This window comes from Podospora pseudopauciseta, chromosome 6 (genome assembly GCF_035222475.1).
Source record: "Podospora pseudopauciseta strain CBS 411.78 chromosome 6, whole genome shotgun sequence".
NCBI classification, from domain to species: Eukaryota; Fungi; Ascomycota; class Sordariomycetes; order Sordariales; family Podosporaceae; genus Podospora; species Podospora pseudopauciseta.
In genome coordinates, this window is record NC_085895.1 from 1,098,442 (window position 1) to 1,120,023 (window position 21,582).

General features: G+C 52.8%; 6 protein-coding genes across 6 annotated transcripts; 2 read left to right on the top strand and 4 right to left on the bottom strand.

The window, feature by feature from the left end:
* Positions 1-1,987: 1,987 nt before the first annotated feature.
* On the bottom strand, positions 1,988-6,366 carry QC763_605710 (uncharacterized protein). Its single transcript, XM_062914410.1, has 2 exons — positions 3,084-6,366; positions 1,988-3,025 (listed from the first exon to the last, which is right to left on the bottom strand). Exons 1-2 carry the CDS (start codon positions 3,223-3,225, stop codon positions 2,121-2,123), a joined length of 1,047 nt encoding a protein of 348 aa, XP_062762643.1. The 5' UTR covers positions 3,226-6,366; the 3' UTR covers positions 1,988-2,120.
* Positions 4,488-8,197, top strand: QC763_605720 (uncharacterized protein; the record flags this gene model as incomplete). Its single annotated transcript, XM_062914411.1, has 2 exons — positions 4,488-7,522; positions 7,608-8,197. Exons 1-2 carry the CDS (start codon positions 5,026-5,028, stop codon positions 8,195-8,197), a joined length of 3,087 nt encoding a protein of 1,028 aa, XP_062762644.1. The 5' UTR covers positions 4,488-5,025.
* Positions 8,198-9,179: 982 nt separating this feature from the next.
* Positions 9,180-10,373, top strand: QC763_605730 (uncharacterized protein; the record flags this gene model as incomplete). Its single annotated transcript, XM_062914412.1, has 2 exons — positions 9,180-9,452; positions 9,509-10,373. 2 exons carry the CDS (start codon positions 9,180-9,182, stop codon positions 10,094-10,096), a joined length of 861 nt encoding a protein of 286 aa, XP_062762645.1. The 3' UTR covers positions 10,097-10,373.
* Positions 10,305-12,545, bottom strand: COF1 (cofilin). Its single transcript, XM_062914413.1, has 5 exons — positions 11,784-12,545; positions 11,208-11,405; positions 11,045-11,118; positions 10,931-10,979; positions 10,305-10,863 (listed from the first exon to the last, which is right to left on the bottom strand). The coding sequence occupies exons 1-5, from the start codon at positions 11,784-11,786 to the stop codon at positions 10,723-10,725; spliced, it is 465 nt and encodes a 154-aa protein (XP_062762646.1). The 5' UTR covers positions 11,787-12,545; the 3' UTR covers positions 10,305-10,722.
* A 248-nt stretch (positions 12,546-12,793) lies between these two features.
* On the bottom strand, positions 12,794-14,848 carry HSP60 (chaperonin; the record flags this gene model as incomplete). Its single annotated transcript, XM_062914414.1, has 2 exons — positions 12,794-14,556; positions 14,617-14,848. 2 exons carry the CDS (start codon positions 14,846-14,848, stop codon positions 13,055-13,057), a joined length of 1,734 nt encoding a protein of 577 aa, XP_062762647.1. The 3' UTR covers positions 12,794-13,054.
* Positions 14,849-18,903: 4,055 nt separating this feature from the next.
* On the bottom strand, positions 18,904-20,272 carry QC763_605759 (uncharacterized protein; the record flags this gene model as incomplete). Its single annotated transcript, XM_062914415.1, has 5 exons — positions 18,904-19,169; positions 19,497-19,708; positions 19,763-19,815; positions 19,888-19,989; positions 20,103-20,272. Coding segments are annotated over 5 exons (801 nt in total), but the record flags the coding sequence as incomplete, so codon positions are not given.
* Positions 20,273-21,582: the final 1,310 nt, after the last annotated feature.

Below are 21,582 nucleotides of genomic sequence, written 5' to 3' on the forward strand. Positions count from 1 at the left end.
CGCCCTCGTCCCCGCCCCCTAAGCAGCCGCAAACTCCTTCCCTTCTCCCCGACAGCCCAGCAAAACCAAGCCCATCATGAAAAAGGTAATGTCTTCCCTTTTCTCACAGCCCACCTAACAGGTGGATAACAGGTGAGCCACATTTGAAAATCAAAGGAATTTTGATCTGATGATTTCAGATCCCCCAGAGTCTTCTTTTTGTTTTAAAGAGCATATCCCCCAGATCCCACTACACCGCCACCACACCACCCCTCAACACCCCAACCCATCGATACCAAACCCGCCCAAGTACCCAGTCCAATGCTCACGACCTAACAGCAATAAAAATACCACTTCATCATGAGGATGGCTGTCATCACGTGGAATCACCCAGCCTTCCCCGTCATAAGAAGCTGTCGTTGCTGAGATGTGGAAAGGTTAACAGTGAAGACACAGTAGAAGGGAGGTGTTATCAGGAAAGGGAAGAGAGTTTCACCACAGAGATCATGCAACACTTTCCCGTCATGGACATGTACGGTGCTGTGAGGTGAAGTGAGCTATAAAAATATATATAAAAAGGGAGGGAAAGGGAGGGGGAAGGCGATTTCTGGGGGTTGGAAGCTAAGGGGAGGGAGGTGTGTGTTAGACGTAAGACTACCTAAGTAGGTAAGTTGGTTCTCTTGCAAGATAGTGTTGCTGTTGAAGGGGGTTGAAGATAATGGTACGTTTGGTTTGGTTTTGTCAATGAATGACGACGTTCAGGTTGGTTTGGTTTGGTTTGGTTTGGTTCAGTTTTGTAATGTCAAATGATGACACGTTTGTTGAGCTGCGCCAGTTGCAACAGTTGCAGGAGCTGCATGCTTTGTAGAATTTGTTTGGTGGTTGAAAAGTCAATGAGGTCCACGAGGGCAACGAGGTCAAAGTCTTCACCAGGCACGGCCATGCCGGTCTGGAGATGAAGAACACGATCGCTCAAGGGCGGTAGGGTCTGTCTGCAAGATGCGACGGTGAAGAGCATGGCTCTGGTGATGAGGATGCGGCAAGGTACATGCGGCAACACACGCATAGGTGAGAAGAACGGGCAGAGTGCATGAGGTGAGGATCGGAGCTGTCCCGTGCGGTCCGTGGTCTAGTGAGTCCCGTTCACAAAGTTGGAGTGCGCTGGTACACATCTCTGGCAACACATCGGGATCATCAAACCTGAGAAGGCACAAAAGATGATCCGTCCTCTGCGGTTGATGGTTTTATCCCCCAAGTTCATCGTGCCAAGCCCCCGGTATCGCGACGGCTGGTAATATTCCCCTCGAGCATCTGAAAAGACAAAGTCTTGGACTCCAGTGGCATGTGATGCCACGGCCTGCATCTAGTGCAGACCAAAGTTGATGTCTGATAGTCCATAGTTCGGCGGCAGCTGTCACACTCTCTGCCTGGTAGCGTGAGCCATTCTCTTACGATGTCGTGTATGACATTGGGTCAACGACGGTTCCCAGTCAAATGGCAAGTCCCCCAGAAGAGTAGCTCTGAGTAGGTCAATATGACTGAGATGAGTTTGCGTCATGGTAATACTTACGTGTGAATCACATCAGGCCTGATGTCCTCGTTCACCGAGGGTCAAAGTTTACTGAGGTCAGAGTTCATGGAGGTCAGAGTTCATTGAGGTCAGAGTTCATTGAGGTCAGAGTTCATTGAGGTCAGAGTTCATTGAGGTCAGAGTTCATCCCAGAAAAGATGGGTCATGGTCCATTCAAGGGGATGTCCCGTATATATGTGTCGCCAATGATCGCGGTCATGAGCAGGCAGGACATGATCCAGGAGTTGGGTCGAGTTCACTGAACTGACTGACGAATGGCGATGGTAACTTTTGGAGTTCGCAAGTCTGCCGTCTTGGCTTTGGCTCGTTCCCCACGTATGAGAATTGTCTCAGAATTGGGAAGACGACTCATCATCATGCCGAGCTGTGACCTGTCACAATAGAAGAACTCGTCTGGCAATAAAGCCATGGGAAGCTTTCAGAAACGCCACCCTATGGAGGAGTGGCTGCTCATGTTCACCAACTGTTATACCACTTTTGACTTGGAATTATCCGAGAATAATACACATAACTGTGTTGAACTGAGAAACAAACTCTGCTCCATCCAGAATCACAGCTCGTCATCACCAGAATCCGTCTCACTCCCCGGTGGAGGAGTGGCTTCCTTTTTCGTCGTGTTCCTCAAATGATGCCTCGTAGGCAGCGCCCCGTCCTTCTTTGGTGCAGGCTTCCTTGGTTGAGCTCGTGGTGGCGGAATAGGCTCGTCATCGTCAGGCTCGCTACCCGTGGCGTCATCATCGGTGGTCTGGCGATCCTCACCCTCGGCGCTGACCTTGGCTGACTCTGGCGTATCGATATCCATCCTGTCAGCATCACTAACCGGCCCAGCAAAGCCATCATCCGAGTCAGACGACCCTCCACCCGAAGCATCCTCCAAAGCCTTCCTCTTGGCTCGTCGTGATGGCGCTGGGTTTCTGTCTGCTTGGCTGCTGGCAACTTGCGCCACACGAGCCGAGATAGCATGGCCAGAAGATCCTGGCCGCGCCGCAGCCAACAACCGCTGCTGCTCCCGAATCTTGACTTTCTTCTCGTTGAGGATATCGCAGAATTTCTCCAGGATTTCCGACTCCCTATCCTTCTTTGCCTGTGTGAGTTCGTCCAGCTGATTTCTGAGCTCCGTGATCCTAGCTTCCAAGTCGGTTACTTTCGTCGTTTCGGTAGCCACAGTTTCTTGGAACCTTTCCCGCTCCAACGCAACAGCTCCGCACCAATCAAAGAGCTGGACCTCTTCATCCTCCTTGTACTTGAGGGCCAGAGTTCCGAGACGTTGGTTGATACCTTGTACTCGTCTCCTGACAGTAATAGTGAGCGACACTTCCGACTTGACCTCAGCACCAGCTTCGATGCCCTCGACCGGGTCCCCTCTGAGAAGAAAAGATTTCAAGATTGCTTCCCACTCTTCGGGTGAGCATGGGCTGTTGCTGACCCTGTATTCGCCAATACGGTCGTGCCTCACTGGTGTGATATTAGCACGACATGGCTCGGGGGTTTCCTGTGCTACAATTAAACGTACGCTTGATTATGAATGGGGCGTATCCGTCAGTGGCCACAAACTTGACGTTGAGCGGCTTGGATCCGGAAGGAGTGACTTGACCGAGCACGTAAGCCCCCTCCTGGTCGGTCCTGGGAATTCGTATGATGTGAGGGGTTGCCATATTGTGTGTACGAGGGCGGGATGGGTGTTTGGAATAGAACTGGATTGCAGTTCCTGCTGGAGGAGTGACGCCGATTGCTGGACGATTTGGGTGCCGCAGCGGCTGAAACGAGCCGCGAGATTTCAGGAGGAGCAAAATAATGGTCCGAAGGTATAACAGTTGATTGTTTTGAGCCAACGGTGCCGTGAGGAAAGCAGAACCTTGATGCTTTGAGAGACGGCCCGGAGCCAGCTCGCCGGTCTGGGTGCGGGGAAGGCGGGAAGCTCGCGGGCAATGCTATTTTTCGGTTGATGAGTCAAGAAGCAGAGACTTTTGGGAGGGTATACGGAATGGGATCAGATGCAAGGGGGTGTGGTGATTGTAATGGTATAGGGGATGGAGTTTGATTATAAGAGGGAAAAGCAGGTCCAGGCAGCGAAGGCGACTCCAGGGATTCAGGTCCTAGAAATTTAGGCAACACAGCTTAAACTCAGAGCAAATAGCTGTAAGGTAGCTATAGCAGCACACAACAAAGACTTCCGTAACGCTTGGTTTGGGATCGAAAAATGAAGGCATCAAATAGTTGCCCAATACAGCAAAAGGCTGGTGTGCCGATCTCAGAATGCGATGCAACAAGTGATGCAAAAAGGCAGGACGACAGTGGTTTCCGATGCCAATACCGATGAGGTCAGAGGTTGGCTCACCTTGCACCATGTGGCACACTTGCTATGGTCCCACGAAGACGACGAGGAGGAGAGATGGAGGAGAGATGAACTCTTGTATTTTGGTGACTTGTGTTAATAAGATTGCCATCTGATCATATTACTTTCTTTTCTTGTTGTGCCCGTCAGTGCGCTCCAATGTCAACCCGATGACAGAAGTGTTGAGTGTGTGGCAGCTGTTGCTATTGGTGGGCGGGGGGTTCGTGTTTTTGCGCGTCATGGACGCGACTCGCATGCTTTGCAGACGGCAGCAGACCGAACAGGCACTGCATGAGACATTTAGGGGAGGAGTGGCTAGATATTCCTGGAGTGCCACGGAGTGTAGAGAGATATATCAGTTGATGAAGATATGAAGCCAGCAAGGGTGGAATGTTTGGCTGGGAGTGGATTCACAAAGAAGACGATGTTGTGCATGTTTAGAGGGGGTTGAGGTGCTAAAACCGGCCCCTGCGGGTTATTTGGTGGCCGGTGGAGTCTTGGGACAAGCGGGGGGGAGCATGGGCCTCCACCCACTCTGTGTCTCATTGCATCTCGCCTCCCACCCACCTTTTGATTCACCACCAAAAGCACCCGCCCGCACTGCCTCTGTGTGCGTCGTGTGCGCTCTCCCATCTCTCTCTCTCTTTTGCCAGCCACACCTTTCCACACATACCAAGGCACCACATCCCGCCTCTTCGTTTTCAACCACTTCCCACCACAACGTCACCTCAGAGAGCCCACACGAGCAGCAGAAATTCCTGCATTCTTGCAATTACGAAATAGCCCTCCCCCGCAGCATAACCCCTGTATCGCGCTCTCTTTTGTCTCTTTTGCCTCTTTTGCTTCGTATACCAACAACAAACCTACACCACTCCTTACCGACCCGGAATCACTCCTCCCGACTTTTACACCTGCACACCTTATGCGACCGTTAGCTGTTCTTATTGCTCCCTGAGAAAGGAAAACAACTGCCTGCCCGGGTGGCCGATGCCAACGTGTTGACGACTATGAATCCTCATTACTGACTCGATCGCCCATCGTCGCTACACAACAGTAGCCGTCGCGATCGCACACGATTGCATCTGAACTGCAAATAACCAGTGTTCCAACATCATCAGCCATGGAAACCTTACGTCTAAGAGCTCGTCTGCCGGTCGAGGACGAGATTGAGAATTGGGACGATGAAGACTTTGTGATTGATGGTGACGATCTCACCTTTCAGAGCCAGTCCAACTCGGCCAACCTTCCCACCAACCGTCGCGATTCGCAATCATCCTTCCGATCCGAGTTCGAGTCCATCCATGGAGAGGAGGAAAAGCAGGTCCACCTGCCCGGCGACGATGAGAAGTCCACCCTGGATGCCATCGCAGCTGCCGAAAAGGCCGGCGTTCCGATCCCCAAAAATGTACCACCATCCGCCCTTATGGGGGGCACCATCAAGCGTCTTGGGGGGAGAAAATTGAAAAAGGTAATCCAGGAGGATTGGGTCGACGATCTCGAATTTCCCGACATGGGCCAGTCGCTCCAGTTCAAACCCCGCGATGGCTCCCAGTTCCCCGAAGTCCTGCGCCAAGTTAGTAATTCAACAACAAACAGCCCTCTGAAGCCATCCAGGAAGTCGCTCACCATTGCTCAGGAGGATCGCAAGGAGAACAGTTCGTCCTCCATCAGCAACAGCTACATCGACCTGGAGCGGTTCCGCGACAACGAGGACGACGATGACTTTTTCGGAGATGGCATGGAGACAATCAAAGTGTCTAAGAGGCGCCAGACTCCCAAGCCTATCTCTTTGATCACCCCGCCGACCCCGAAAAAGTCCAACATTGACAAACCCGCCGATGGAGAGGATGATTTCGAAAAGGACTTTGAACTTCCATCGGATGGAAAACTTCAGCTGTCGACAAGGAGGGACGTGCCAAAGACGCCCACTTTCAACACCATGATGGATGACTTTGAGTGGGCCGAAGGCAGTCTCGGGACAAGATTCGGTGGCACTCGTCGCGATCTCATGTCGTGCCGTAGCTCCTCCGTCTCGGCCATGAGTCCCAGCATAGCAAGCTCGATCATTACCGAGAGCGAGGATGAGTTGTTTGAGGGCATTATCCTGCCTCATGGACCGCTGGATTTGGGAGAGAGGCTCCGACGTCGTCGTCAGAGCAGTCGCTCCCCTGTGCGCAACATTGCTCCCGTCCCGCCGATCAAGGAGGAAAAGGAAGAGGAGAAGGAGGATTTCCTTGCTGGCCTCGTTCTTGGCGATGGCGATGTCTTTGACTCACGTAAATTAACTCTTCATCGCAATATTCAGGTGAAGGAGACGAGGCCTATCAGTCCGGCCCGTCCCAAGGCCTCTGTCGCCCTCAAATTCACCAACAAGCCTGTCACCACCTCTCGCCTGCCTCGTCCCATGGGTCCGGCAGTGAACCACGAGAGGTCCAACACTCAATCATCCTTGTCCTCGTTGGAGCCTGTCTCTGAGAGCGGTGGGCCGATCGCTCGCACCACTCACAGCAGACGATCATTGTCTCGCCTGGGAGGTGGTCTTGGTCATTCGGCGCAGTCTTCAGTCGCCAGCGTGACTAGCATGGGCAGCCTCAGTAGTATCGCGACCCCCCCTACTCCGTCTTCAGCACAGACTGTCACCCCCGCCCCGTCCACCCCATCTCGGAGGAGAGAACTTGGTCAAAAGACCTCGATGGCTCTCAGACAGGCCGGGCCAACGACCACAAGTGCTCAGCTGCTCCGATCTAAGAGGTCGTTGCCTGCGTTGCGAAATCTACCATCTCCTGCTAGAGGCTCGGCGACGGTCCGGGGGTACGAGCGCCCCCCATCCCGGACGGACTACTCGGCACGAGGCCCTCCCACTCTCCGGCCAAAGACGCCGGTGGAGCATTTGCGGTCCTCTGAGAGTTCGGCGGCCCAAGCCCGCAAGGCGCCCGTGCCTTTTCTCCCGGCCGGGGCGTCACTCTCGCAATCGCACAACATCAACGCCAAGTCGTCGCGGGTGTTCCGGCGACACGATTCCGAAACCAGTATTGAGTACCGGCCAGGCTCTAGAACGGTTTCTCGCTCTACAATACGCTCGCCTAGTCCGCGCAGGTATCGCCCGTCTGAGAAGGCCACGGCCGATGGGGCCTGGAGCAAACTGAGCATGCCGCGCCGAGTGAAGAACTTTGGTGACGGGCACGAACTGGATGCCTTTGACGATCTGCCGACATCGACTCAGGCGGAGGCCAAGTTCCTCAAGCAACCCGTTAGCGGCGGGGCCAAGACGCACATGCGGAGCAAGACTCTTCAAAACATCCTTCCCGATCGGGCCATCACGACCCCGTCGCCCATTGCACCGTTTGTTGCCCCCCGGGTCGATAGCGTGCCCAGCTTTGCCCGCGATACCACCGCGAGCCGAATTGCCCGGGAAACCAGTCTCGCTCAACGCAACCCCTCCGGCCCGCTGGCCCCACTAACGGCTCAGCGGGTCGCCCAGCTATCGTCTGCCAGGGGTACGCTCAATATTTCCCAGCCACCGACTCTAGCGGCCAAGGGTACGCGCAAAATGCGGAGATCCCCACAGGCGAAGCCCCATTTGATATCCAATCTGAACCCCCCGAGAGAGGCAAAGAGTGAGTTTTTTTTTATTTTTTTAGTTTTTTTTTCCCACCGCGTTTCTGTTTTTTTTTTCATGCAGAACTCTAACAATGCCCGCAGCGGTTGGTGGAATGTTTTATAACCCCGAGACCTTCAAGTGGGAGGGCAACGACAATGTGCTGCACGCCTTCGAGGCCCCGGCTTCCACCACCCCCTCTACGACCTCGGTGCCAAGATATGTCATGAGAGAGAGGGAAAACGCGACACCGCGTCCGGCTCTCATCACCAACATCGGCGCCACCAAGGGCGTTCAGGTTGTGGGCGGCATGGTTTTCGATCCTCAAGCCATGTGCTGGCTCAAGCTTGGGCCACAGTCCAACAGCAAGAGCAAGCAGCAGGCTCAGCAACCTGACGCCCTGGATGGATTCAACCCCCTGGATGACGAAGACGATGTCTTCAAGGACATTCCCGATCTTGAGGAGCGTACCATGGCCTCTAGCGACGGTGGCAACGGGCGCGCCAGCGAGATCAAGGACGACTGGCTCGTGGGCGAGGAGTTTGACGTCGGCCCCGAATTTGTTCGTCGGCAGCGGGAAGAGGAGGACCGCTGGAGAAAGAAGTGCTCCTCCTGGATCAGCGACCAGGTGGACCGCGGCGATGCCTGGAAGTGGGCGATTCGCGACATTGTCAAGCAGAGCCTTGCCGACTAGGCTTTTTTGATACCCGACGATTTTCCATTTTTCTCATGGTTACTTGCATGTTAGCAAGCGTGGCCAGCAGGTGTTTGAGGTTTTCTTTTCTGGGTTGCATTACCTCGGGAACAAACATGACCATGACTCATGACTTTTATCAACAAACAAACTGGGCAAAGGCAAAGGCGCATTTGTTTTTTTTTTCTTTATTTTTCGGCATTACCTGGTCGGACATACAAAAATTCAACACTACACTACACAACACACAGATACACAAACACACACACACACACACACACACACACACACACACACACACACACACACACACACACACACACACACACACACACACCAACAATGATATATAAGAGCTACGGGAGCATGCTATTTGTCTGTTTGAGACAATGATTGGACTTGGTGGTGATGGCTGTTAATGGCAAATGGAAGAGATGAGCGAGGAGTGTTGGAGGGAGAGGATTGTAAGGGCTGGATTTGTTACACGATTGAAACTGATGGATGAATATGGGTGGGTGGGCACTGGGTGTGGGATTTTTTCTTTTTCGGGCGTTTTGGTAACGACCTTGATGACGGTGATGATGAATAAATAGATGATACGGATAGACGAGTTATGACCATTTGTAGAGGCCGGGCTTAGTAGCTCTGGCTTGCTGGCTTAATAATATGTACGAGTTTTGTCAGATGATGTCGAAGGCATGGAGATCCCAGCCTGTCAAAGGAGCTCAGCTTAGCTTAGCTATAGGTATCACTCACACTTGAGAAATTAGCTTCGAGCTTCTTGACTGTGATCACCTGCCAGTCAAGGGTTTTTATTCAGTGGATTTGTGACGTGAATCCAACCTCTGCCGTGTCATTGAAGCTCAAAGTGTCACCTGCCAGCTGATAAGATAAGCCCATCCCGACCCCACCTTTTGCCCCCACCACTGACTGGCGCCGTTGACGTCGGGCTGTAGGTAGCGGATAGGTTCGCAATCATTCCATGCAGCACCACCACCACCACCACCACCACCATCATCATCACCAACCTCACCTACTCACTACTCACTATTCCTCAACAAAAACAAAACTGGATCCCTATCTCACCCACCACCTCCTGTCTTCTTTTTCCTCTAGACAAGAAGAAGCAACACCAGCCGCGAACATGACCGAGCTAGCCTTCGCCCAATCCTTTTTGTCAATGCTGGGGGGTATCCAGTCCAAGATAACCCACGACCACGTTGAGGATCCGCGTCGATATACAATCACCACTCCTGTATGTCTTTTCCTTTCCCTACATTTTTTTTTTGAATTAACTTGCTAATAAAGTAGTACACCCTCCCTCACCACCCCACCCTGCCCAAGAAATTCACCCGCCGTACTTGCGCCACGAAGGCGCCCCCCGAATCTATCACCGTAACCGCCGTTTCCCCTCGCAATCCACCCCTATCCATTACCCTCCCCTCCCCCCTTCCAGTCAGCACGACCTCAGTCCTGGATATCAAAAACGCGATCTCCCTCCAAACGGGTGTCCCAGTCCAAAAGATAAAGTTGCTGCACCAGAAGAAACCTGCTCAGGACTCCAAAACGTTGAGGGATGTCCTAGCGGGGGAGGGGAAAGAACAACTGGAGCTGGGGTTGATGATCATTGGGGGCGCGGCGTCGGTGCCGGAACAGAAGCCGCCAAAACAGGAGGACGAAATGGAGGTGGACAGTAAGGAAGCGGAACCGCAACAACAACAACAACAACAACAACAACAACAACAACCTGTTGCGGCGCCCGGACAGCAAAGTGGACGGGAGGTGTTGGATACCGAAGAGTTTTGGGCTGATTTGAAGGGGTTTTTGGAGCAGAGGGTTAGGGATGAGGGTGTGGCCAAAGAGGCGGTGGAGAGGTTTAGATTGGCTTGGAGGTCGTGAGGGGGAGGGGTGTTGAAGTGGTGGTATGAACACGGTAGCTACTATGGTCATTAATTAGTTGAGGTTGCAAAGGCCGCTCACCCAGCAAAGTCATCCTGTCACATTTAAAACAGTTAGAAACTTTGGCGTGTTGGGTGTGGTGATTCTGGGGCGAGGAACTCCAAAGATAGTTGACACACACACACACACACACACACATACGTCCGCCTCTTGAACGTGTAGATTATCCTTTGCGAGGACCTATCGAGATGTAACTATCTGTGATTTTGATAATGACGCGCCCGGTGAATGCATCTCCTCATCGACTATCACTATCCCCAACTTTGGACTTGAAAAGGGGGATTGACTAGACAGAAACAAGGACAACCCCTTCAGTATTCTTCATCAAGAATAATACTCGGCATAAACCACGACAAAAACAACAAAAAAAACAAGCAACAAACTCGCAATATCAGTTCAGACAACTACAGCATGCTCCTCCTCTACCCTAACCACCACCACCATCACCACCACCACCATCCTTCCCGCTTACTCGCGTATAACAACATAACCATTTCTCTGATATGACCATGTTTATCCCCTCTCCTTTGTCACAACAACTCGACCGCCGCGCCGCCAAAAAAAATTTAAGCAGCAGTCCCCTTGCTCACCGTCTTGACGAGCGAATCGTACTCGATGTCGTCGGCGTCGTTGGCCTGGACCTCGGTGGCGATGCCGGGGAGGGCGCGCTTGAGGGCCTCCTTGGAGGAGGCGTAGACCATCTTGGCCTGTTTGTGTCGAGCATGTTAGTATGAGTTTACTGTGTTGGGGGGTAAGAAGAGAAGAAAAACATACCATGATACCGGCATCATCAGGGGACCAAGCGATGAAGGTGATCTTGTTCCTGTTTTTTTCCAAATCAATCAACACAATATTCCGGAGTAGTAAAAGTAAGGGGGGGAAACAAACCGGACACCCTCCCCAGAAGCGAGATTATACTCAAAGTCGTAGACAGCGTAGCGGGGACCCTTGCCTACGGCGCCCTGTTTTTTGTGTCAGTCAGCTGGGATCATAGCTCGGAGAGAGACAAGGTAGGGATAGCTGTTGAGACACCAAAAAAAAAGAGACATACGGTCTTGCTCTTCGTCTTGGCGTTGATGAGCTTCTCGCGAAAGTCGTCGTACTCAGGGCCGCTCTCCGAGGTGCTGTCGACGACAATCTCCTTGTTGTCGTCCGAGAGCTTGAAGATGACGTACTTGTACTTCTTGTTGAGCTTGAGGTCGTTGTAGGCGGTTATGCACTCCTCGTTGACGGTGGCGCTGTTTGATGCATGTGTGTGGTTAGCCATCTGGGTTGGTGGTGGAAGACTCAGAGGGGGAAGTATGTTGGGCTGTGATGACGGTCGATTCGGCGGTGGTGGGCCTCGCTCGCAGAAGGGTAGTTGGACATCATAGAACAGAAGGTGGTACTACTAACCCGGATTGAGACTGCGAGAGAGAAAGAATCATGTCAGCTATCATGTCGTCGTCGGCTATCGTGCACACCACCTCCTCGAAAGCTGTTCGTTCCCTCGGCGCGCATCATCTCCCATCCAACAACAAGCGGGGATCATGCGCGCAAGCAAAACCAAACAAGCACCCAATCCCATCACTCCCCCCCCCCCTTCCCAATCCCCTCACCCTCCCTCCCCTTTAAATCCAAAACTCACCATGATTGCGGTTTTCTTGTGGTTGTTGTCTAAACTCCTAAAAAAAAAAAGGAACTCGATCGGTAATGCGCAAGCAGTAAATCGCGTGGCTCGGTGGGTGGGTGCGTGGTGTGGTGTGTCCTCAAAGAAAAAAACCGTTGATATTCGGCAGCTGTTACAAGTAAGAGGAGAACAAAAAAGTTAGCAAGTGGTCGGTAGTGAGTGGTAGTGGCTTGTTGCGGCGGTGGCAGCGGGCAGCAGTGAATAGCGGGGGAGGAGGAAGAGGAAGAGGAACATAGGTAGGCAACAACAGAACAGCAACGCATACACACACGTAATCAGATAGGTATCCGACTGAACAGAATAGAACAGGCAGCAAAAACACTCTCTTCTTCTCTCTCTTCAGAAACAACAAAAAAGTTGGTTAGGTAGAGAGAGAGTGTAGATGACAATAAAGGAGAAGCAAGAGAAAGAAGTGGGCCTGATTTGCGCCTGGTGAGGGAAGGTGAGAGAGGGGTTTAATATTACAGCCCACTTGCATGGACCTCCATCATCTCGCCCAATTCATCAACACCAGCTGCCCCTCCGACCACTGATTGCACTGAGCAGACAGACAGACAGACAGACAGACGGCTGTTGGAGAAGCTGGAGATATTACAGAAGGAGATGTTGAGAAACAAACTTACAGAGCGGTTCAACAGGAAGGTCCTTGTTGTGTAGGAGTAAAGGAGACACGCGGTCAGTGGAGGTCGAAGCGATAATGAAACGGATGGAGGGGGAGATGGAGAGGGGCAGCAAGGTAACTCGCAGCCTGAAAAACAACAAGATGGCAGGGTCAAGTTGGTGGGGTTGCTATTGGCGGTGACGAAGGAACGACCACTCACAGGGGCTTACGTGATTGGGGTGGGATGGCTGAGCACCCCGCCTCGTCCCACCTCACCTCTCACCACTCACATCTCACTTTCAGTCATATTCTCACTTTCAGTCATACTCTCACTCTCACTCTCATACTGGAAGTGAGCACACTCGCTGCACAGTTAACTCTTTGAAATATCATTACATCGTGGTCTGTTACCTCTACTCTAACCCAGTGTGATCGTAATATACAATGCCACCATGGTGCCGTAAGGGAATATGCAGCTATCAAGACAGAGAGAGAAAGTAGAGAGGAGATTACATGGCACACACTGTACGATCCGATAACACCCAAACCCTTTTTAGAAATCCCCCAAAACCGAGCCGCCCAAAATCATAAAACCATTGCTTTTGCTTTTGCTTTTGCTGTTGTGATCTTACATCATGCCGCCCATGCCGCCCATGCCGCCCATACCACCGCCCATGGGAGGAGGCGTCTTGTCCTCGGCCTCGACAATCGCCACCTCGGTGGTGCCAAGCAGAGAGGCAACACCAGAGGCATCAATAAGACCAGTGCGGACAACCTTGAGGGGATCAAGGATACCAGCAGAGATCATGTCAACGTACTCGCCCTTGGCGCTGTTGAAGCCCTTGTTGAAGTCATTGACATACTCGTCCTGGAGCTTGCCGATGATGACAGAGCCCTCAAGACCGGCGTTCTCAACAATGGTTCTGGCAGGGCGGGTAATGGCGTTTCTGACGATGCTCACACCAAGCTGCTGGTCAAAGTTGGCGGGCTTGAGGTCCTTGAGAGCGTTGATGGAGGCCTTGATGAGGGCAGTACCACCGCCCGGGAGGATGCCCTCCTCAACGGCAGCGCGGGTGGCGTTGAGCGCATCCACGAAGCGGTCCTTCTTCTCGCCAACCTCTACCTCGGAGGAGCCACCGACCTTGATGACGGCAACACCGCCAGAGAGCTTGGCGAGGCGCTCCTGGAGCTTCTCCTTCTCGTACTCGGAGGTGGTGGGGTCGGCCATGACACCACGGATCTGCTCGCAGCGCTGAGCAATCGAGTCCTTGCTGCCGTCCCCGTTGAGGAGGATGGTGTCCTCCTTCGTGATGGTGATGGAGCCGGTAGAGCCGAGCATGTCAGGGGTGAGCTTGTCAAGCTTGACATCGAGCTCGGTGCTGAAGACGGTGGCGTTGGTGAGGACAGCAAGATCGCCGAGGATGGACTTGCGGTTGTCACCGAAGCCGGGGGCCTTGACGGCGGCAACCTCGAGCTGGCCACGGAGCTTGTTGAGAATGCAGACGGCAAGAGCCTCGCCCTCAAAGTCCTCGGCGATGATGACGAGAGGACGGCGGAGCTTGTTGGAGATCTCGAGAGCGGGGATGATGTCCATGGCGGAGGAGATCTTTTGCTCAGAGAGGAGGATCAGGGGCTTCTCGAACTCGACCTTCTGAGCCTTGGCGTCGGTGATGAAGTAGGGGGAAACGAAGCCGCGGTCGAAGCGCATGCCCTCGGTGACCTCGAGCTCATCGAGGAGAGTCTTGCCCTCCTTGACAGTGATGACACCCTCCTTGCCGACCTTCTCCATGGCGTTGGCAATCAGCTTGCCAATGTGCTCGTCGCCATTGGCCGAGATGGTGGCGACCTGGGCAATCTCCTCAGAGGTGGTGATGTCGCGGCTGTGCTTCTGGAGGTACTCGACGACGTTGTCGACGGCAGCCTGGATACCGCGGCGGAGATCCATGGGGTTGCAGCCGGCAGCGACATTCTTGACCGTCTCGGCGAAGATGGCGCGGGCGAGGACGGTGGCAGTGGTGGTACCGTCACCGGCGACCTCGTTGGTCTTGGAGGCGACCTCGGCGAGGAGCTTGGCACCGAGGTTCTCGAACTTGTCCTTGAGGGAGATGGCGCGGGCGACCGTTACACCGTCTTTGTGCGTCTGTCAGTTACTGTCGAGATATTTTTCTCGTAGAGCGAGGACAAACTCACCCTTGGTGATCTTGGGGGAGCCGAAGCTGGACTCGATGAGGACATTGCGACCCTTGGGACCGAGGGTGGTAGCAACGGCCTTTGCGAGGGTCTCGACACCCTGAAGGAGAGCGGCGCGGCCCTCAACACCGAACTTGAGCTCCTTGTGAGCGAAGCGGAGCTGCTGTGTGGAACGGACGCGGGCGGCCTTGAGCGGGGAAGAGACCGACGCTCTCGTGAGTGCGCGCTGCATGGTGGCGGTATGTGTGTGCCGGTTTCAAGCAACAAACTAAAAGGGAGGCTCGGTTTGGGTCTGGGTATCACGATCAATGTCGGCTTCGGAAAGGGGTCGTCAGGGTGGGAGGATGGGGGGATACTCTGTATAAAATATGTCAGCGCTCGGCAAACATGTCGAAAAAAAATTCCCAAGGTTCGTCAATGGATTGGCCCGAGCTCCCTGTTCACTAGGCAGGATCGGGCATAGCGCTGTACTTGATCACTGGTTGGAGGTGTTTCTGGAACCATCGAAGATCCACAAAACCGATTCGCTGAGTTCATGCAGCGCTGGTTTTTGTCCTCATTTTTGGTTGTTCCTCTCTGTTTACCTGGTGAGATTCTGCGAAGGTATTCAGACACAAAGCTCACCCACTTTCGCCTCTTCAGCACCACCTCTCGAGCCCTCATCTCGCCCTAATTTGTCATCACCACTCTCCAGAGACGCATTGCGGGATTGTTGCATCACCCACCCCCCTCCCACGAGTAGCCGGGTTCTCCAATCTTGGCATGCGGTAAGTGGGGTCGAGAGCTCCAGCTTTCCGCTGGCAGCCGAACCAGCCCCTTTTCCCCGACCAAAGTAAACAAACCAACCAACGATAGCAGTCTGGATGGTGGATGGGACATATCACAAGTATGTCGATGGTTTGAGGTCGTGATGGTGTTCAGATTACGGTCATGAAACATGTTTTGCTTTCCATCCGCATATCTTCTGCTGCTTCCCTCGCTCTCTTCCGCTCATCCGATATCTTGAACTCTGAAACATACAAAGAGCAATGCCCTCCCATGAACCGTCACCCACTCTCCATCTTCGCATCTCCAAACATGTCGTAAAGTATCATCTCTCTTCCGCAGCCGACCTCGCTTGTTCTGTTACCCATGACCTAGCCTATCATGACAAAGTAAGCCTAAACCCCCACCCAGCAAGAAGAGCTGCTTCCAGCCGTTGGTCTAGATTGACAGTAAAAATAGTCGTCGACAAGCCACACACGTCCCTTATTGGCCTTCCTCCCGTTCCACACAGACAAAGGTGCATCACCTCTCTGCTCTTCACAAACGGCAGTTCTCACGCGGGACCGAGGCGGCAGGCTGGGTACGGTCCTCGACGGCGGAATGTCGAGGGTTGGAATGGCCGAATGTGACTGGCCGTGCAGTAGGTAGGTGGACCGGTGGTGGCGACCGGTAGAGTGGTTGGTAGGTGGTAGGTGGCAACCGGTTGGTGGTAGGTAAGGTGCGGTGGAAGAGTCAAATTGAGAGAGAAGGAGAAAACCAGAAAAAAGAAAATGTTGGCACAAAAGCCAGGTTGTTGCTGTTGTTGTTGTTGTTGTTGTTGTTGTTGTTGTTGTGGGCGTCGAGTATACATAGAGCGAGTCCTTCGACATGATAGAATTTCCACGGCGTCTTTCCATTGCTGAAAGTTTGACTTCTCCCCCTTGAGCTGTGGGAGAGCACTGAGATCGAATCTCTTGTTGATCGTAAATTCATTGCTGATATCGAGGCCTGGTATAGGCTGGTGGGCATGGTTCCCGATGGTGGGGAAGAAGCGTCGCCGAAAGCAGGTAAAGAAGAATGAGAAAACGAGACAGCCACACGAGACCACCACAAGGTGTGTCTGTGAACCCGTGAATGGAGCTGCTCAGGTAAAAGAATGGAAGCATACCTCGGGAAGACGTCGTCTTCCGTCCTCGGCATCCCCCATACACAACATGAAATAAACCCTCTCTTTTGATTTTTGTCCATCCCGACTCCTCCTCACTTCTAACGACGCCAAACTCCCATCCGAGACCCCTCCCCGCAACATACCGCGCACAAAACAATAATTCGCACAATCCCACGTCACATGTCACATACCCGATCGCGTCCTCAGCCAACAAAAGCCGCAACACAACACGTCGCCCGCCGTTTACTTTTCCAATCCACCACATCATCATCGCCTAGATCAGAAAAACAGAACGCGCACTTCTGGAGGTCCCGCACAGCATCTCTGCCTGTTTTGGAAGCCTGAAAGTGCCGGGGAAAAAGGTAGGTAAGGTAAGGTGGGGGGGTATGCCTTTTCCATGGTTCGGGCTCCCTCTGCCGCCGCCTTCGTCCGCGAAGGCCAGGTCGTGGATTCAGCTGGCGTGGTGCTGTCATGGCAGGGTGTTCCTGAAGAAAGACTCTCTCGTAGCCTATCACCTGGGTGCCGGGGGGTGGTGTGTCTGAGGCCCAGGGGTCTTTGACCGTGTGTGTGAGGGGTAGGGTTGGGTGAAGGTGGAGAAAAGGTCGGTAGGTAGGTAGGTAGGCTGGTGTCCCTTTTCCGTGGAAGCTAAGGTTGGTGAGGGGCCAGCAGGGGGCGAGGTGGTGGTTCGCTGGTATGAGGTGAAAGAGAAAAGGGGAGAAAGAAAATGGGCTGGCTATGTGCCGAGCTTTTGAAGGTGTTGAGTGTATATATAGAAAAGGTCAAAGAACCTACAACTAAAAATATGCAAGTCTTGTTTGTGTCCCCCTGTTTAAAACAGTCCTCGGATCACAAACTGTCGCTTTGTGGTCGCAAGAAAGGAAACCCCAGGAACAGCCCCATGCTCGCCTTCTGCCTCGACGGCTCAAAGTCTTTCCATGTGACCAGGGAGCCAGTCTTCTGCAAAGGCATCCAGCCCAGAGACAAACTGAAGAAGTCTCCCCAGCAGACCCTCCTCTCCGAATGCAAGTGACAGTAGCGCTCTCCATCTGTGCAACTTTGGCAGCTTCTATGATCCTGACCGTTCCCGCACCCCCACCAGGCGTGATTGAGAATGCCAATCCCGAGCTCTTCGGCTTCGGCCGTGCAGATGATCTTGTCACAGCAGGATCACCCTCGGGAGGATGGTCTAGTTTGTGGGTGGACTGGGACGGCAAAGGCCGTCGTGGGTAGTGACTGGTTGATAGGTCGTCACGGAGGAACAGGTAGGTAGGTAGGTTGTTGAAGGTGAGGTAAGGTAGGTAAAGGTTGACGGCAATTGTGATGCCGGTGTGGCTTGGAAGCCTGGACCGCGTGGGTCATATTGAAGTTGTTGAATAGACATATAGAGAGAAGGAGGAGAAGGAATAATAGGAAAGGCTCAAGGTGGAAACTGCCGAGAGAAGAGGAACGTCGAGAATTGAGATGTTGAATGATAGATTGATGTTGTAGAGTGATGATGAAGAGCGGTCTAAAGAGAAGAAGATGCTGAAGAGAAAGATGTTGAAAGAGAAGTCGCTGAGGTGAGAGTGCTGGTGCAAAAAAAAAAAAAAAAAAAAAAAAAAAAAAAAAAAAAGAATTAAAAAAAGAAATACAAAAAAAAAAGAGGCTAAAGTGAATACCAAAGACAAGATGCTGGAGAGGGAAAGATAATGAAGTAAAGGACGGCGGGAGACTGATGGTAATAAGGTGGTGTCTCGTCTCTCCGATACCCGGTAAAGACTTTTCAATCCGTTCGATCTCTCGGTGCGACTTCAAACAGAGTCTCCCGGAAGGTAGTGGAGCCTAGGCAGACAATTACCTATGCAGAGAAACCTTAGAAGCCTGGAGGCATCACAAGCACCCGATGCCTCGTGTAATACCATGGAGGTCTCCTGCAGAGAAGGGAAATCCATAGAACCTCCATAGGCATTACACAAAGCCCCAGAGATTAAATCAACGCAGTTTTATTTGTCTCGTATGGACAATATCAGCTCGAGAAAAGAAACTCGGCTCAACTGGCAGAAATCCTTGCCAACCCAACCCAACGCCAGCAAACCCTTTGGCGGTGATGTCCCGGAATCCTCCGCTTGAACCTTTTCCCAACCCCTTATTGTGATTGTCGAGGTGTGACTCAGAAAGAAGAGAACTATGTCATCAAACCATGATGCTCGTGCCAAATTGTTCTGTCCCCATCGTCAGCATGATCTCTCGAGAGTCAACACCGACGAACTTACCTCAACTCCCAATCAACCCCAAATCACCATGATCATGAACCTCAATGCAAAGATCAGCGCCGAAAAGGAAGAGAAACCCTCTCAACCCCATGTAACCCATGCTTCCCCCCATCTCACCATCCCTCAGTTCCCCCAACCTTCATAACCCTGCCCCCCAAACTGCTCCTGATAAATCCGCTGCAAGTCCACATCCCCGCCAGCAACAGACGCCGCGGAACCGGAACCAGAGCCATCATAACCACCAACACCGCCCTGAGAAGAAGGCGTCTCCAAAACATGAGGAGAAAAAAACCCCATATCCCGAGGCAGAGAGGCAACAGGCGTCAAAGAAGGATCAGATACCCCCCTCACACCCATCAAATTCCCCCTCCTCCCGCTGCTCATCATCACTGGAGGAGATCTTGACTGTGAAAGCAAAAAACCCTGGTTAGCGAAATTCCAGCCGTTTCCATCACCCTCACCACCACCCTCACCACCACCACCACCCTCACCACCACCACCACCCTCACCACCACCACCACCATTCTTCACCCCCTGCTGCCCCCCATTCATACCAGTAAAACTCTCCCCCATATACACCACCTCATCCGCATCCCCCACCTCCACCTCACCACCCTCCTCCTGTTTCTTCCCGTCAAGGAGATGGCGAGAGAACTCGGGAATATCACTCATCTTCACCCCACCACCATTGTTCTTATCGTCAAGATCATCCTCACCCTTTTTACCGCCCTTCTTCACGGCAGCAGCAGTCTTCTTCTTGGCCATCATCGGCATCTCCTCCGACTCGTCCGTCTCGGGCTTGACAGGGACGGGGTCGTCCTTGCGCTTGCGCTTGGTGGGGGTTTTGGCCGCGCTGGCTTCGCCGTTCTTGGGGACGTTGGCGGGGGTGAGATCGTGCGCTTTGAGGAGGCGCTCGTAGCGTTTAGCGCTGGAGAGGAGAGGGTTAGTGATGATGTTGGGGTGGGGAGGGGGAAGGACTCACGCGGCAGCCTTGGAGACGATACCGAGCTCCTGGGAGACGGCGTCGAAGTTGACCTGTGGTTGTGGTGGTGGTGGTGGTGGTTAGTGATGGGTGGTGAAGAAAAAAAGGGAGGGAGAGGGACTTACTCTACCGGCTGAGGCGTGCTTGACGCACGACAACAGGAACCTGAGGTGCTGCTCGGCGTCGAGGGCAGGCATTTTTGGCTGTTTTGAGGGTGGAGTTCGTTTCTGTGAGAGGGTTAGTGGAGGTGCCTACTACGAGTCGAAGAAATTCAACGACAAATCAAATTCGAGATTCCGCTTGGAAGTCGTGGGATCATCGCAATGGCTGTATGAAGTACCTTGCGAGGTAATGTGGTAGGTGGTGGAATGATCGCGAACAAAGATGTTGTTCTGGGTGAGGTCGAGGACAGGAAGTGTGTGAGGGAGGGGGAAGACAAGAGGAGGACGGACAAGCTTTGTCGGAGTCGCGTCTTGTGGGAAGGCGAGGAGGATGACGCGGCTGCCTCAGGCTTGTAGGACTCGACGGAAGCGAAGAAGGGAATCACTTTGACTCGACTCTCGCAGAAAATATGCGAGGGAGTTCAAGGGCGAGAAGAGAGGGGAGTTGCGAGGGGAAGAGAGAAGTGGAGGGGATGGTTATAGCAGAAAGATTCGACTTACCAAACGTGGTTCCTAGTGGAGAGTGGTGATGTCGAGGTTGCAAGATCTCTGCAGTCGTTGCAGAGTTGAAGTCGAGATGTCGTCTGAAGGCAATGGGGGGAAGCGCTCGAGGTAGGTTGGAGCAAGTGAATTGGCCTGTCAAACACCTGTCTGACTGCTATGTGTGTGGCAGTTGGGGACCTTGAGGGAGGGTGGTGATGATGGGACGGAAGAGGAGACCAGGCTTCTGCAAAGGACCGAAGGATAGCAGAAATAATGTACTGGTGCGCCCTAAGCGGGCCTACTGTTGTCAAACAAGACGCTTCGATTTACTCTTCGTGGTGATACTTGATTGACGGCGGGGTGTAAGCACAAAGGAGTAGCAAGCTTCGTTGCCTGAAAGTCCTATTGGAAGATGGGAAATTGGCCAGCGCCGAGCAATAAGTGACTGAGGAAGGTGGAAGTGGGACAAATGATGCGAGTCCTTCTGAAAGATTCAAGTTGTCTGAGGATTAATTCTATCAGATCAAGTCTGATAGTGGTTGACAGATGAAGTCTGTCCCAGTCTGGCTATGGAGAGAGACTTCAAGATGATATACACGACAAGACGCGTCGGCCTGTTCAACGTCTTTGCTCTGCTCCGGCAAGTACCACAAAGCAATAGACATACGGCGCCAAAGACATGAAAGTTTAGTTGCATATGCCTGTCTTTGATGTATTTAACCCAGAAGCACCTGTCAAAGGAATCATTTGACGCTGGTACGCAGTCCAACTTCAAACATGGAGGCACCCAACATTTCAAGCAGAACTAATTCAACGCGGAAAGCAAGGACGGTTTATATATAATCTAGCTCTTCTCATCTATTTCGATCAGCGTTCTTTTTGCAAAGCTTATTCACCCCTGGTTTGCCATCCAGGAAAGGGGGCTTCAAGACAAGGGGCCGTGCGTTGGCACAGCAACTGCATGTCTTGGCATCTCCTTTTGATCCAGCGCCTGCCAGGTGACATACTTGGAAGCCATGAAGCCACATTACCTACTTACCTAACTAACATGATACCATTGAAGCAAACCCTGAGGACAACACAAGCATCAAGCAGGTTGAGCAGTCTAAGGGAACAGACGACCGCCAGTCTAGCCATGACTCTGATGATGCGCCCAGCGCTTGCAAGCCACCCTTG